The sequence below is a fragment of the Tasmannia lanceolata genome, unplaced genomic scaffold (genome assembly GCF_043159265.1).
Source record: "Tasmannia lanceolata isolate RefF3 unplaced genomic scaffold, GAP_Taslan_0.1 ptg000015l, whole genome shotgun sequence".
Classification (NCBI taxonomy): domain Eukaryota; kingdom Viridiplantae; phylum Streptophyta; class Magnoliopsida; order Canellales; family Winteraceae; genus Tasmannia; species Tasmannia lanceolata.
This window is the reverse complement of record NW_027518692.1, coordinates 18,402,297-18,417,765: the sequence shown is the minus strand read 5'-3', so window position 1 is coordinate 18,417,765 and position 15,469 is coordinate 18,402,297. Positions and strand designations below refer to the sequence as shown.

General features: G+C 39.1%; 1 protein-coding gene across 3 annotated transcripts in view; it reads right to left on the bottom strand.

Annotated features, from left to right (window-relative positions):
- LOC143893100 (immunoglobulin) overlaps positions 1-15,469 on the bottom strand; it is a 93,563-nt gene that overhangs the window by 18,801 nt on the left and 59,293 nt on the right. For all 3 annotated transcript variants that reach the window (XM_077398060.1, XM_077398061.1, XM_077398059.1), the window contains 2 exons: positions 5,308-5,385; positions 3,982-4,139 (listed from right to left, as the gene is read on the bottom strand). In XM_077398060.1, coding sequence (XP_077254175.1) covers positions 3,982-4,139; positions 5,308-5,385 — 236 coding nt within the window. The remainder of the gene's footprint in view (positions 1-3,981; positions 4,140-5,307; positions 5,386-15,469) is intronic.

Genomic DNA, 15,469 nt, shown 5'->3' with positions numbered 1-15,469 from the left:
GTAGATCCTTTCACCTTCTTCATGTAAATTTTCTAAAGGCTTTATTAGCCGACCCCAACTAGTTTGGGACAAAGGCTTAGTTGAGTTGAGTTGAGTATATTGACCGTGAGATCTATTTGACTATTCTTGGGTGCTTACAAGCTTTTAAAAATGATCTTATTAAATCCCCTCAGTTCAGATTACACCATCTCATAAACCCTTTCAACACCGAACCTAGTTGTGTCCAAATTATTGCCCACGACCAGTTTTCTCCCTAGGCTAGGACCTTGCAATTTTCTATCAAAAACCCCTCCCATATCATTCCTACATCATAAGTGTAAAATATAGAAAGAAGTGCCATTATTAAAACGAGTGTGGATATCATTTCCCTATATATTTATATGGGATTTGCTAGCAAGGCATGTGACAGCAGCCACACGGGCTCACTTTTCAGCAGATTTTGTCTTCATTCATGAGGTGGCTGCTCTCACATACAACAGGCCATCCACGAAATGCCATTTGCGATAGACGCTAGCAAATCCATATATATATATATATATACGCGCGCGCGCATATCTACATGTGTACATATAATTTACATTTAAATAAATAGTGGAGTTACCATTCAAAGATAAATAAATAAATAAATAGCTAAGTTGCCCTAGCATGAAGCCAACAGGGTTTGTTGTTTTGGAAGATACTGAGATGTTAACAGAAGTTGCAGTAATTTCACTGCTCTATTATATTTCTCTTTTTCTACAGTTTAATTGTAGGGAAAGAGTATTTTGCCTATTTTGAAAATCCTTTAAATAAACATCCCGGAAAACATCATTTGATCCTTCAAGCAGCATGGCAATTTTTTGACAATTTATTTACATCATACAATCATAAAAGAGCATTGAATTCCAAAAATCATATTAGAAAATTTGAAATCTTTCAAAACATAGTGATATGGTGTGTGTGTGTGTGTGTGTGTGTCTATATATATAGACACACACACACACACACACACACACACACACACACACACACACATATAAGAAAATAAAAAAGAAAACAGAGTACAACTTGTAGATTTGACAGGTAGTAGGAAAGAACCAGGCAATCAAAAATATTTTTACATGTCAAGATATTAGAATAAATAAAAAAATCTTACTAAATGGCTTTATTATCATTTAAATTTATTTTTCCTACTTATATGCTTTTTTGGATTTTTAAAGCATCCTAAAGGTGTCTCGAGCAAATCGGGAAGACATATCATGTCAACAATAAGTCTGGTATTTTGAGGTATCTGATACCCAAAACAGAAAACCATGCAAGTCAATTCAATTGAGTTATAGCTTGGAGTTTTTCCATGATTGGGATACAAGGGAAGTGCGAAGAGACAAGATAAAGGAAAACCAAGTTGACAAAAAGTGTTATGACTCTCCAAGAAAGTTTGAACTTTGAAGTACTAACACTCACATTACAAAATCAAAGGCACACTCAATGACCAACAACATAGGTAAAATGAGACAAAAAAAGTTATGATGACATGTCTAAGGATCTCTTCGTCACAGTAAAATATCTGATGTATGCATCCTGAGCAAAAAACTTAAGACATCTAACCCTGAATATCGCTCATGAGCCAAGTCTCAGTTACAAAGGTGCTCTGTATCATAATTAGGAAGCTGTGGGTACAATCCCAGCTTACCTATCCACGCCCAACCCTGCACACGTCCCTAAATATGCCTTCCACCTCAGCGACCGTTTCAAGAAGTTCACTATTATAACCATTCAATTTAAAACTAGCACTGAGTAATCCGTTTCACCAGCCAAATAGCTTCGTGCTTAAACACCTTGATATCTCCTAAACAAAGAGAGTGCTTCCTAATAACACTTTTCAAATTTGTTAATGACTTCATGTTAGGCAAGGCTGATGGTCGGTTCGCATGGTACGGCCAAACTTAAACTGAAAGAGTTTACAAGGAGCAATTGTTTCTCTTGTATGCTAGAATTTCAAACCCTAAAGAGAAGCAAGATTTCCAGATGTGCAATCAGACAGAGCTTGTTATCAGGAATTTAATGTCCCGGGAGTTTCTTCAGAGATTGAACTTTCCATCCTAAGGTTATGTTTAGGATATTATCAAGAAAAAAATATAAATAAATAAAGGGACTTTCACAAAGAAATAGACAAATATAAATAAAAATCTCATGGAAATATCGAACATCGTGATATTACTGTGAAAGCATCAAGAAATAATGGAAAATGTTACGAAAAACAGCTTTCTGAAAGTACAAGGAGAGAATATCATTTCTATGCAAATATCCTAGAGAGATTCTCAAACTGACAGATATATCTACGGGAACAGCCCACCAAGGTATTCATCAAATAGTCATTACAAAACCATTAATTAATTGAACAGATTGAATCTAGTAACCAACAGGTCATTATTTGAATCGTTATGATATCTGAAAACTCAAAAGCAATGGAAGGAATTGAAGAAAATCAAGAGAGATTATCATGTGTAATGATGCAACAATGCACTGAATCTTGATTCGAGAATACTCTCATGACCATAGTCATTATAAACATTTGATTTTGGAAAAACTGAAGCCTTGATGCTCATAGTATCTTTGCTTCTTGGGGAATAAATTAAAAAACCAAGTTATGCAAATTCATGAGTGTGGGTCCATAAACCAAAAATTGATCCTTTAATGATGAAACAATTAGGGCCGTTTGGATACGCGGATTTTAGAATCCAGGTTTTTAGTTTGAAAACAGTGTAAAAGATGGTTCATGATCAAGCTGCTGCCGCTATCCTGGCAGCGTTTCTTGAATTTTAAGAAAACCAGGTTTTAGAAACCTCTCCCCCATCATGAGATTTCTAAAACCTGGTTTTCTTACTTAAAATCCAAGAAACGCTGCCAGGACAGCGGCAGCAGCTTGATCATGAACCCTCTTTTACACTGTTTTCAAACTAAAAACCTGGATTCTAAAATCTGCATATCCAAACAGCCCCTTAGTGATTTCACTCTTGATCAAGAAAGCAGCTTAAAACAAAAGGCTAAAACCCGAAATGGAGTATATTCAGTTGCAGCATAATCTAACATGTCACATAACATGAGCAGAAAGTCCAAACAGAGGTTGTATCTGAAACACAATGAGAACCAAGGTTTTGCGCTCTTTAAGAATCCTATAAATATGCAAAAAAATCTCTCTCAAAAATACGTAAAACATGCAGAATAAGAAATTTTGAAACATGAATTCAGATAAGAAAGAAAAAAAGGAAAAAAGAGAGAAATGCACAGTCAAAAGTTAGACGAGAACTTACAGTAAATAAATAGTTGCAAACGGAAATTGTCGGCAGATGAGAAATTTGAATTTTGCAAAAAAAAGTTTGCAGCCCCTCCTTTTCAGCAGAGAAGTGCTACCTCACATAAATTAAATGAATAAGACAAATTCAGCTATGAGGTGGCTCTTCTATCTTGAAAAAGAGGGGCTGCAAAATAGTGTCTATCAAAAAAAAAAAAAAAAGGCTGCAAAATAGCTTTGTGCAAAATTGACTAGACACTCCCATATATGTAAATAACATTTTATAGCTACTGAAGAAGCCAAGGGAACCAACCAGTTGGACTCCATTAATCTTTTTCATCAGAGAAATGCTACCTCATATGATTTAAATGAAGGGTTTTGCTAACGAGTGCCCTAAGGGCACTTGTTAAGCATCATTTAATTGTTGAATTTACACATACTTAGAGGAAAAAATCTCAAAACATGTGTCAAAGTCAAAGTATGTGTAAATTCAAGTACCCAAGGGCAGTTAAATGATGCTTAACATGTGCCCTTAGGGCACTCGTTAGCAAAACCCTTAGATGAACAAGACAAATTCAGCTATGAGGTGGCTCTTCTCTCTTGAAAAAGTATGGCTGTGAAATAGCTTTGTGCAAATTTGCCTAGAGTCCTAGACACTCCCATATATGTAAATAACATTTTATAGCTACTGAAGAAGCTAAACCAACCAGTTGGACTACATCCTTCATGGAACCCTTATAAGAGTGACCAGTTTCCAATGCCAGCCACCGCCCATATAGAGTGCTTCTAACATAATATAGATAGCGAATTGTGGTACCCCGGTACGATGGTGGTATAATCTTCGGCAGGTCTGCTCGCACTATATCTGCAGAGGAGAGTATTTTCAACATAACAGGACCAAATATCGCATCAGATTAATCTGAAGACGCTGCAGTTGGGATTAAGTTTTAGCTATAAAAACACTAATAGAGATTGAAAAGATAACTAAAGGAAAGGAACTCTGACATTAACCACAAAGTGAAGATATGTGATTCATAACATCAGAAAATGGTTTTTTCTTTTTTCTTTTTTTTTTTTTTTGAACTGGTGAACATCGGAAAATTGTTTATATTACCCTTGCATCCAGGTTTCTATCCAGTTTGAGATTTTTCATCAATTATGAATAAAGTTCAAAATTTTATATACATGCTCCACCCAAACCCCATGCTAACGCCCCATCTCAAGATGGTAAGAATATGATGGACACTAGAATGAATAAATTAGGACCCTAATAAATCAAAAACTACACACGATCGTTCTTTTTTTTGTTTTGGTCATTACGCTCGCAAAAGTAGTAGGTGGGTGTGTACAGAAAGGTCACCCTATCAATAAACTATGGTATATGTCGAACAAATAAATTTTAGCTAGCATATGATAATATATCAATCCATTCCATAGTTAAATGATGGACTGCTTGAACTTCACAATGATGCATAGCTAACCAGAGTCGATTGAGGTAATGGTTATGTTCCAACAATTATAAAGAATATTAAGGCTAATTTCTGAACCTTGCCTTGTTGTCCTAGAAGAACAAAAGGCGATCCAAGGACAAATGCAGACAAGCCCATCGACAAAAGACAAGCTAACATGATGGTCTTTTTAAAAAAAGTAAAAAACGCGTTTGGATTAAACATTTCTTACGAATGCAAATACTGTACGTAAACTGGGAAAATTCAACGACTATGATACGAAGCCAAAAAACGGGTGCACTCAAATTTCAGTATATTTTCTCGATAGGAATCACCTCTAGCTCTTTTGATCCGGTACAGAAAAGAAGACCAATGATCTCCAACATCAAATCCATAACCAATATAGATTTATTAGAGAACTCATATAATGAACTTAATTCTCAGCCATTAAGAATAAGTAAAAAGAAAAAGAAAAATGCTTATAGGATGCTGAACAAATGATGTCCACAAAAGGCAAATCCTAAATAGCATGAGCATTGCATTTCAGTTAGGTAACATCACAAAAAGTTAATGGAGCACGCTTACATGTTTTAGTGCAGCCTGAAGAAACAATCACTTTTGAAACAATAGATGGCGTTGTGCAATCCAGAAACACCTGCTCACCTGCAAATTTCATAAACAAAGTGATGCAAGAACAACTTCAAAGGACTTAATCTAAAATGTAGTGCAAAGACAAACACACATATCTATATGTAAATTACTCATATCACCGTTAAGAAATCCAAAAGTCCAATCTAGAAGCTTTTATCCGGCGTAAAAAAATTCTTCAATTATCAATATGACAAAACATTAAGCCAAATGGGCCAGCGACAGTGTACACCAAAATTTTGATCGCTAAGCCATATGGCAATGGTGCAAAGTAGCCTTATCAGAGTAAAAACCCAAAAGAGTCTGCAAGACAATGTGAGGGGAAGGCAAACCCTGATTGACAAATTCATAGGCCACAGGGTATGTCTCTTTATGAACACGATTAGCAGCATATGGACAAAACTGTGAATAATTAAAGTAATCAGCACCAGTGTCTGCAGCCCTTAGTTGAAAGAAAATTTCTCCTAACTACTGGAGCCGAGGAATATAAGTCTCCTCAGGCTAAAGCGAGAAACAATTAGATCAGTGAAGTTGATACATGTCCATATGAAAAGCATTATCATCTGCCGCAAAAGAATGATCAGTATGATAAAACATAAAGCCAAAAGGACCAGCGTACATCAAAATTTTCTTTACTCAGCCACATGGCAAAGATACAAAGTAGCCTGATTAGAGTACAAAACCAACGACTCTGTAAGACCAAGTGAGAGGCACAAGATAAGCCTTGATCTGTGTTGCATGGAGGAATTGGATTTGGTAATCACCAAAAAGTAAGATTCGTGGAATTGGTAATTTCTATTAAATAAAACAAATATTAAAAACTAAAATTAATAAATTAATATATATATATATATATGAGGAAAGTGTTGGTGAGCTTAAGCGCCCCAATCACATGGGTCCCACATTTTCTGTGGTGATCCAAACCATTCATTTGCAAGGCCCTATCATAGATAGGGTGTGTACCAAAAATCAGCTCCATAGGATCATCCTAACCCCTCCATTTGTGGAGGACAAAAATGGGCAGATTTGTGGACAAATAATGTCTGTCCATTTTGCCCTCCACAAATGGATGGGTTAGGATGATCCTATGGAGCTGATTTTTGGTACACACCCCATCTATGTAAGGGCCGTTCAAATGAATACTTTGGATCATCCTAACAAAGTAGGCCCCAATGTGATTGGGCGCTTAAGCTCACCATAAGTTTGGTGAGCTTAAGCTCACCAACACTTTCCTCATATATATATATATATATATATATATATATATATATATATATTCATGAAAAATTTGAGCGTGGATGGTCGAAACGTTAGGGCTTTTATTAAGAGGGGCGAAAAAGAAGGGGGAAGGGGGTCGATGTTCGAGGGCGGAAGGTCGTGGTGCTAGGATTTTTATTAAGAGGGGATGGGTTGTGCTTTATTTAAAAAAAATTGCGAAGGAAACGCATTTAAAGAAAAAATATACTGGATTCACAGTTTAAAAGAGACAACGATGGATTCGTGAGGGACATGGCTACGACAAGAGTAGTGACTCCAGCCCCTTTATGGGAAGAAGATACCTTCTAACCATTGGAGGACTATAAAATCTCATCTGGCTAAAGCAAGTAGCTAAAGAAAGCAGCAATTAAATCGAAGAAGTTGGAAGCTGATAAAGGTCTTGTGGAGGAACGCGTAGTGAATGGCACGAGCCGCACGACACCGGGGAGGTGCGCGCACTGCTCTTGCCTATCCTGGCCTTCTACTAAAGAAAGACTTCGCTCGCGCTTGAACTCATTTGTCTTTGAGCTACGCTTGGGATACGATGGAGAAGAATGCATGACATTTGAGAGGAGACGAACGAAGGAGGAAGAGATGGGTCTGCCACACTGTTCTTGGATGTCCGATTGGACCATTAGGGCCGAACAGAGTTTTCTTCCAGACAACGTATTTTGATGGTCCAACTGGCCTCGTTTTGTATCTTATCAGTCCGGATTCCTTCGCTCGAAAGATAGGTCAACCTCAGAACGAAGGAGGCTCATTCTTCTGACCGAGTTCCTTCCATTTTTCATCCAACTAACCATTTTCTTTTAAAAAGAAACCAAAAATAGAGATGATTGAACTATTGAGAGTTTGAAAATAATCATTTTATAAGAATGATGTGCCATACTATAAACTTATATAGGGTTTTAGTGGAGGGCGTCTATACTCTTGGTGGAGCACGTGAAATGAATTTGTGGCATGCTAAGCGCGTCAAGCAGGGTCTTCGAGAGGGAGCCACCGGTCCAAAACCCTTATTAGGCTGCCAGAAGGGGATAGCTCCACTCTCATCCTTCATCCGAGCTGGCAAAATTGAAGTAAATTAACTAATCCTAAGTTCTAATAAGGCAATTATAAGATATATAAATACAATGGACAATAATGTATTATACTTGCACATAGCGAATGGCTAATTGGTGAATGTTTCGTTCTATTGCACTCCTAAGTGGCACGGGAGGTGCGATCCTTGAGTGTATAGCATCTCAGGGACCAGTTCCTGTGCTTCTCGAAGGAGTAGTCTTTTGCAAGTGTATTTTGTGGTTGGGGATTCTTTATTTTTCGTCAGGGCTCGGGTTTTTCAGAGGAGTAATTAAGGTTTGATTTCTCTCGTCTTAAGTCTTGACTTCGTCCTCATTTCCTGTGACCCCTATTTATAGTGATCGAGGAAAAGGACAAAACTTAACCCACCAGGGCATCAGATTGGACAACATATAAATCAGCTGGCCAGGCCTTTCAGTGCTTTTCATCCTAAACAAGTAGTGATTAGTTGAAGGTTGGCACTGCCTGCTAAAAGGTAGATTCCCGAACGCGAGCCGTCCATGGGCAGTGCCCAATCGGCCATCTCCTGACAAATTTAAAGAATGGCTTAGTCTGTTTTTGAAATGATTTGGGGGTTGGGGATGGGGGGGTGCGGAGCGCACATAATATAAGAATTTGGCATCACCAACCAGGATCGGTTGGGTCCGATCAGCCTCCTCTACGGCGTTTTGGTTCGTTTTGAAATTTGTAAATTTGAAAAATATAAGTTTACTTTTCTTGGTAGTTCTGCTTTTTTTCATTGGAAAGTGTTTTCTCTTTATGAATCCATCAAGTGTTTGTGGTTTTGACTCGTTCGAGAAGCACGGTTTGGTCCATCATTGGAGTGTTCAGACTGCGGCCGATCACAAGCCGAGCAAAATGACGTGTCAAAATGTCCAAATGAAGAGCCTTATCATATGCCACTTAATAAGCATTGATCCCTTCTAAGTCTCAAACACTGATGCTTGAATTGAGAGTTCTCTCATAAAATTCGTCCATCACTTTCATTAGGTTCCCTTTGATAGTGTTTTACATGTGCTGGAAAAAAAGCACTTGTAAAGCCACATTGGTCCCGATTCTTTGCCCCCCTCCAAAGAAAACATAGCAGCCCTCACCTCTGCTTCCTAAAATTTATCCTCCAATCTGATTTTAGATTCTCTTGTCAGTTGTCATATAATGCTTTATAAAACCTCCACCTCGATTCTTCCTTTGCCCTTTACTAGTTCATCCTCCATCATCAGACTTCCAATGTGAATGTCTCTTCCTTACTGTCGCTAATTTGTGAAAACAAAAAGATGTGCCAAAGTTAGATATGAATCCATTAGCATTCAAAGCAAGTCATTTTCTATTCACACACTGCTCATCAAATCTGAAACATGTGAATAAGGCGTACTTCTATCACCAACATCATTCCTTTCATCGTTACTTTCCGTTTCTTCATGCAGCACCTCTCGATCCATCTCTATCGATCTGAACTTATTTTTGTGATTTGCATCATTAATGGTGCCGTTTATCCTCATTTCTTCCCATCCTTCTTGTTCGTTACACCCCCTTCTTTGTATTTTTCCTATAATCCGTTGATGGTTCCCACTCTAGGAAATCTTCACCATCGTTATTACTTTCATCCACCGCGATCTCTCCACCACATGGTAGGGTGTCCGGCCTGGATAGCCTGGAATGGAGTGATATATCGACCCCCATATATCTTAAATCGACCCCTTTTAACGTAAAACGTTAGGTGTGTGAGTTGTACACTTGTATGGTATTGAACAGCAGGTGGCAACTTTTATTCAATGCCCTAACATTTTCCATTAAAAAAGGGTCGATTTAAGATATATGGGGGTCGATTTATCACTGCCTACCATACGAAGAAGTGTCCAAGAAATTGACGCACGCCTTCCGTCTTCCATACCATTTACAAGATTTTCATCCAAGTATGTGGCCGCTCTTGGGCTCCTGGTAACATCTAACATCATAACGTCATTTTTTTCAATGGTAACGAACGTCATTAGCTATCCCTTTTTTTTCAAAACCCGAATCCCTTGATCTCTGTGTACTGGTTGTCGATAGATCGTCTCCAGTAAGTCTTGTTGTTTTTTGAAAATCCGCTTAAATGCCTCATTCCTCCCTTTTTTTTCTTTCAGATGACATAGTTCCCCACAGCCAGTTGTACCCCCATCACCTCCATGTGTCCCGCTTCCATTAGAAGACTGATCCTCTCGGTCAGTGATGTGAATCCAGGATAAGGGAGGACAACTGCATATGTAGTTATGAGATCAAATTGATGCAAATGCAGTGTTCACATACTACTTTTCTAAGAAGAGAAAAAAAAAGATGGTAGAAAGAAAGAAAGGGAACAAGAAAGGAATCAAGATCAAGAAAGCGACCAAGATCAAGAAAGAGATCAAGAAAGGGAAAATATAGGGATAGAAAGGGGAGCTGTTTATGAACCCAACTGAGGAGGAGCGGTGTATAAATCCAATCGAGCGGGAACGATTTATGAACCCAACCGACGGGGTGAAAACAAAAGTAAAGTAAAAAAGGGAGGGTTAAAAAGAAATGGAACTACAAAGAAAGAGATGGGGGAATAATGAGAGTGGGAAAAAAATGTAAGAGAGGAAGATGGTGAGATGGGTGGTGGAAGGTGGAAGGTGAGGGAAGGAGAAAGGAGTAAGGAGAGATAGATTAGAGAGAGAGAGGGAGAGAGAGAGAGAGAGAGAGAGAGAGAGAGAGAGAGATTGGGAGAGGGGGTTCTCTTTCACATTTTTTTCAGGCTTCTTGGTTTTCTCCCCTCGAATCGTTCTAGCTAGTAGTATTCTACATTTCTGAAAAGTCTTTGGAACGATCTTTTCCAAAAATTGATCCATCATATCAATCCAACGAACAATAAGTGGTTTTCTCACTTGCGCAATTTATGCTTCAGTTTTGGCCACCAGTTTAGGGCAAGTCCATTATCTTGGTAATGTAAAGCATTTGGTCATCCTCTGTATTTTGCTGCGATAAATACGACTCCAATGCTTCTACCCAATCGAGACATTTCCATTCAGTAACTCCATAAAATCCTGGTATGTCTAATCTCCAAATTGAAGCGAAGCCACGATTCACATATTACTTTCTCAACCAAAGTCATCTAGCTGCAGTTGGTAGCCAAAAGGGGAGTGAGAAAGCTAGAGTGAGAGAAAAGTGGGTTGTTCACAGCCAAGATAAGGAGAGAAAAGAATAGAGAATGAATATGAAGAAAAGGAAAAAAAAAACAATAGGGGTAAGAATTGGGTTTTATAACTTAATTTGGGTGAGGTTTAGGAGTCCCAATCCTTCTCTAATCATGAATTTTGTGGGTTTGAAGGATAAGTGGGCCATGAGAAAATGGGTAAGGCGGGTCATAGGCTAACGTGGACATCCCCCACATCCCGTCTAAATAAAATGCTAATAAATCAAATAAAAATACTACCTAAAAGAAAAATAACATATGTCTAATAATCACAAAAAAAATCTAATGGTTACGATTTTTCATCCCTCATTAAGGCTGTGCTGGAGAATATTCATAGCTATCAATTATCCCTGTTCAAATGCCCAATGAGCATGTCAAGCGATTGGAACAAATTCAGAAAAGATTTCTTCTTCTTCTTCTTCTTCTTCTTCTTCTTCTTCTTCTTCTTCTTCTTTGTGTGTGGGTGGGAGGGGGTGGGGGCGCTGAGGTTTGGAGAAAAAGAAGGTCAACTCTGGACCAAGTGATAGAAAGCAAGTATGGGACCGATCCTGATCATTGGGAGTCTGAGGACAGGTTCAGGCAGAAGGGGATAACTGTGTGGAGAGATATAATGCGATTTAGGCACAAGTTTTTAGGGGGGAACTAGATTCAGAGCGTACTCTGGAGACCGGATAAGGTTCTGGCTAGATAAGTGGTGTTCTCGGAGTCCCCTGAAGGACATGTTTCCAAATTTCTTTGTATTAGCAACTTTCAAGGAAGTTCTAGTGAAAGATAGTTTTGAAAGGAATGCAAACTCGAAAGATTGTTTTGAAAGGAATGCAAACTCGGTGGTGTGGAGGACGGCTTTCAGAAGAAACTTTTTTGACAGAGAATTGCAGGCAATGGCTAGGCTTTTGAGAACTCTAGGAGGGTGTTGTATCAAGGAATCTGGTCCAGATAAACGGGTTTGGATCCGGAACTCTTCGGGGGTATTCACTGTCAAATCATTTTATCAACACCTTGAGTCTTGTCTTGTGCTCTCCGAAGTAGCTAGAGTTTGGACTTACCAGCCGCCACTTAGGGTATGCATTTTTGGCTGGGTTGCTCTCCTTAATAGAATTTAGACGGTAGATTTCCTATGTTAGCGGGAAATGCTGATCATTGACCATTGTGCTCTTCGGATAGAGTTCGGTGAGACGCTGGACAACATCTTTATACAATGTAGATTGGCTACGGAAGTCTAGAGTAGGATTCTTAGTAGATTTGGGTTGTCATGGGCGTTTCCAGCCAAGCTTTTAGAGTTATTGAATGGATGGTCAGCAGCGCCCTGAAAGAAAAAAAAAAGGAATATTTTATGTAATGTAAACTTTCTAACCACAATATGAGTTCTTTGGAAAGAGAGGAATGCTAGAGTTTTCAAACGATTTGCAAATAATTCTACTTTCCTATACTTTACAGTTGTAGCCCTTGTAATCTCCTAGGGGAGGATTCTCCCCTGCTTTAAATTTATATCGGCATATGATCTTTGGCATGGGTGGAAAGAAGTGTGAGCTAGCGTTGAACAAAGTCCTGAAATACTAAAGGAATGGAAGCCTTCAGCACATGGCTATATAAAGCTAAACTTTTATGGATGGTCCCGCAGGTATTGGAGGTGTGCTTAGGGATGAGAATGGGTCTGTGATATGGGATTTTGCAGACCTATAGGTGTCACAGATGCAAGTGAGGCGGAGGTTCAGGCAGTACACCAAGGGTTAAAGCTACTAAATAGAGAATGTCTAGATAAAGTGGTGGTAGACGGAGATTCCCTAAGTGTGATCTGGTGGTTAAAAGGTTCCCATAGCTACCCTAGGAGACTTGCGTCGTTCTTCAATGAGGTGATAGACCGGGTGGGACAATCGTTCATCTCTTTTCAGCACGTAAGGTGACCCGCCAATGGGGTAGTCAACAGGCTTGCGAGAGAGGGAGTATCGAAGGAGAATCTGGAGATTTATGATTACCTTCCTCCGTGACCTCCTCTTCATATTCTTGGCTCCCTCTTGTTTTTAAGTTTATCATATCGACTTCATGCATCGCTCTGTATCTTGTGTTGTATTGATCATCTCGGTCTCTTCCTTTTCCTTTAATAAAATCTATCACCATTCAAAAGAAGAAGAAGAAGAAAAAGTTGGAGGGATCACATAAGTCAATCACTTGTTTGGTCCTTCCATAATTTAAATCGCCTTGATCTGCCAAGCATGGTTTTTCCTCCATTTCTTGCTATGCTATGATAACTATCGTCGTTAATCAGGTTGGTCCCACCTATGCTCATTTTCCCACTTGATACGAACCTCTCCCTTCTTGTGCGTCGGAGCTCGTCTTCAACCTCTTGAAGCCCTTTAGATTATTACTAATTTGCAAGGTGTGATCAACAGCATCCTTATGAGAGCCAGACCCAAAAACATTCTCAGAAAAAACAGGAGAAAGCTCCAAAACGAAAGGCAATAAAAAGGACACCGCCTTGCTACACAACCTCATAGAAGAGAGATGAGAGAAACTTCCGAGCGATACCCTTACGAGAAATCGAAGAGGATGCTCCCTGGCGCAGCCAGAGAAACAATTCACCAGCCCTCCAAGACCACTGTAATTAATTCATGAAAACACTCGCTAGAATTAATTCATGAAAACACCTCTAAGCCATGGATCCCTTCAAGGAAGAAGAAGGAGAACCATATGATAAATCCTCCCCACATACGGCAAGCTGCAAATAATCTGCTGGAGATCCATAGGTTCGATCCCGTATTCTATCGTGAATAAAAAACTGGGAAGGGCTCGAACTTTTTTCTAAGACAAAAGGAGAGAGAATCTCAGGCCCACTTGCACACTCCGGATGAGACCATGCCCAAGGCCCATCAAAAGCGACCTGAGAAAAAGAGGCCCTAGGCTCCTCTGGGCTTCTAGGGCCCACAGATGAAATATCTAGAGGGCCTACTAATGAAAGATCTTCGCTTCTAGGAATATCTAGAGGGCCCACTAATGACACCTCAAAACCCGTGCCTCGAGATGCATCCCGACTAGTCGTTGGGGATAAGGCGGAGATTATATCGTAAAAGCTGTTTACCAGAAGAGTGGGCCCCTCCCCTGAAGAGACGTCACTGACAGGACCACACACACTCCTCCATCTGTAGCCTTCTGGGGATCTGGATTTTTGAATTTCAAAACTTCCGCTAGCTGTAGCACCACTATCCTGCGCCCCAAGCAGCGCACGATAGTCTTGATTCCTATTGTCCGCTTCCACCTCCCCTTCCTCCCTATCGGTGATCTCCGGCTCAACCATCGAGGGAGATGCTTCTTGACTGGCATTGAATACTTCCATATCCACATTAAATGGATTTTCACCTGCTTCATCTAGGGGTGGGCATTATTCGGTTAAAACCGAAATAACCGACCGAACCGATTCCAATCGGTTATTTCGGTTCGGGTATTTTGGGAATCGGTTCGGTTTCGGTTATGAAGAAAATAACATTTCGGTTTTCGGTTTCGGTTTCGGTTTATGTAGAAAAAAATTCCGGTTAAACCGAAAACCGAATTATACTGACAATGTCTAAGAATTGCGGTTATCGGTTTCGGTTAACCGAAATAATAAAAGTATGCATTAAATTATGATTTTTGCAAAAAAAATTACTTATATAGGCCACTCGTTTTACAATTTTAATAGGCTAATATTTATAGTGACTAGTGACTAGTGAGGGTTGTCCCGAGTTAAAAAGGTGGGTGAAATTGTGAAAATGTAATATATATATATATATATATATATATATATATATATATATGTCACTATTTAGATTAGTCATTTACGATTTAACTTCCCAAGTTAGAAAACTAGGGTTCTCGACTTCTCGTTCAGTGCTTGAAAAGAAAACTAGGGTTTTGACTTTTGAGTTTCTCCTCACATAGTCAGAGATGACGATTCCGTTGATTCTCCTCTTTGAAACTTGAAAGTCTAGGTTTTCGACTTTTGAGTTTCTCCTCAGTGACGATTCTCATCTCTTCTAGGGTTTTCGACTTTTGAGTTTTGAGTTCCTCTGAGACGAGAAAGAAGAATCCGTCAATCCGCCACTCTTATTCGAGGTATGGGCGTATGGCATCTCTAATCCTCTATTCTAGACTTTCTAGTTTCTACTATCCCTTTAGGCCATTAGGGTTTGATTTTTGTTTTTTTAATGATTTTGATTTTTTATCTTGCATGAAGCTAGGGAGCCACAGGCCACTAGGGTGGGCATTCGGTTTTTCCCCCTTTTTTGCATGAATATTGAATACCATTTTTTGGTTTTTCCCCCTTTTTAGTTTTTGCATGAAGCCATGAATACCATTTTTCGTTTTTCCTCTTCAAATGTTCAGTTGAAACTGTACAATGCCCCAAAAATGAGTTTTGATTTTGTGTTGGGTTCATGCCCTGTTCGTTGAACTGAACATTTGATTTGAACTTTTTCCCTTTCAAATGTTCAGTTGAAATGTTCAGTTCAATACTTCAATGACCCAAAATGTTCAGTTAAAGTGAAGATTTGAAGAGGGGAAATGTTCTGTGGTCTCTTCATATGTGTTGTTCACTGCTGACCT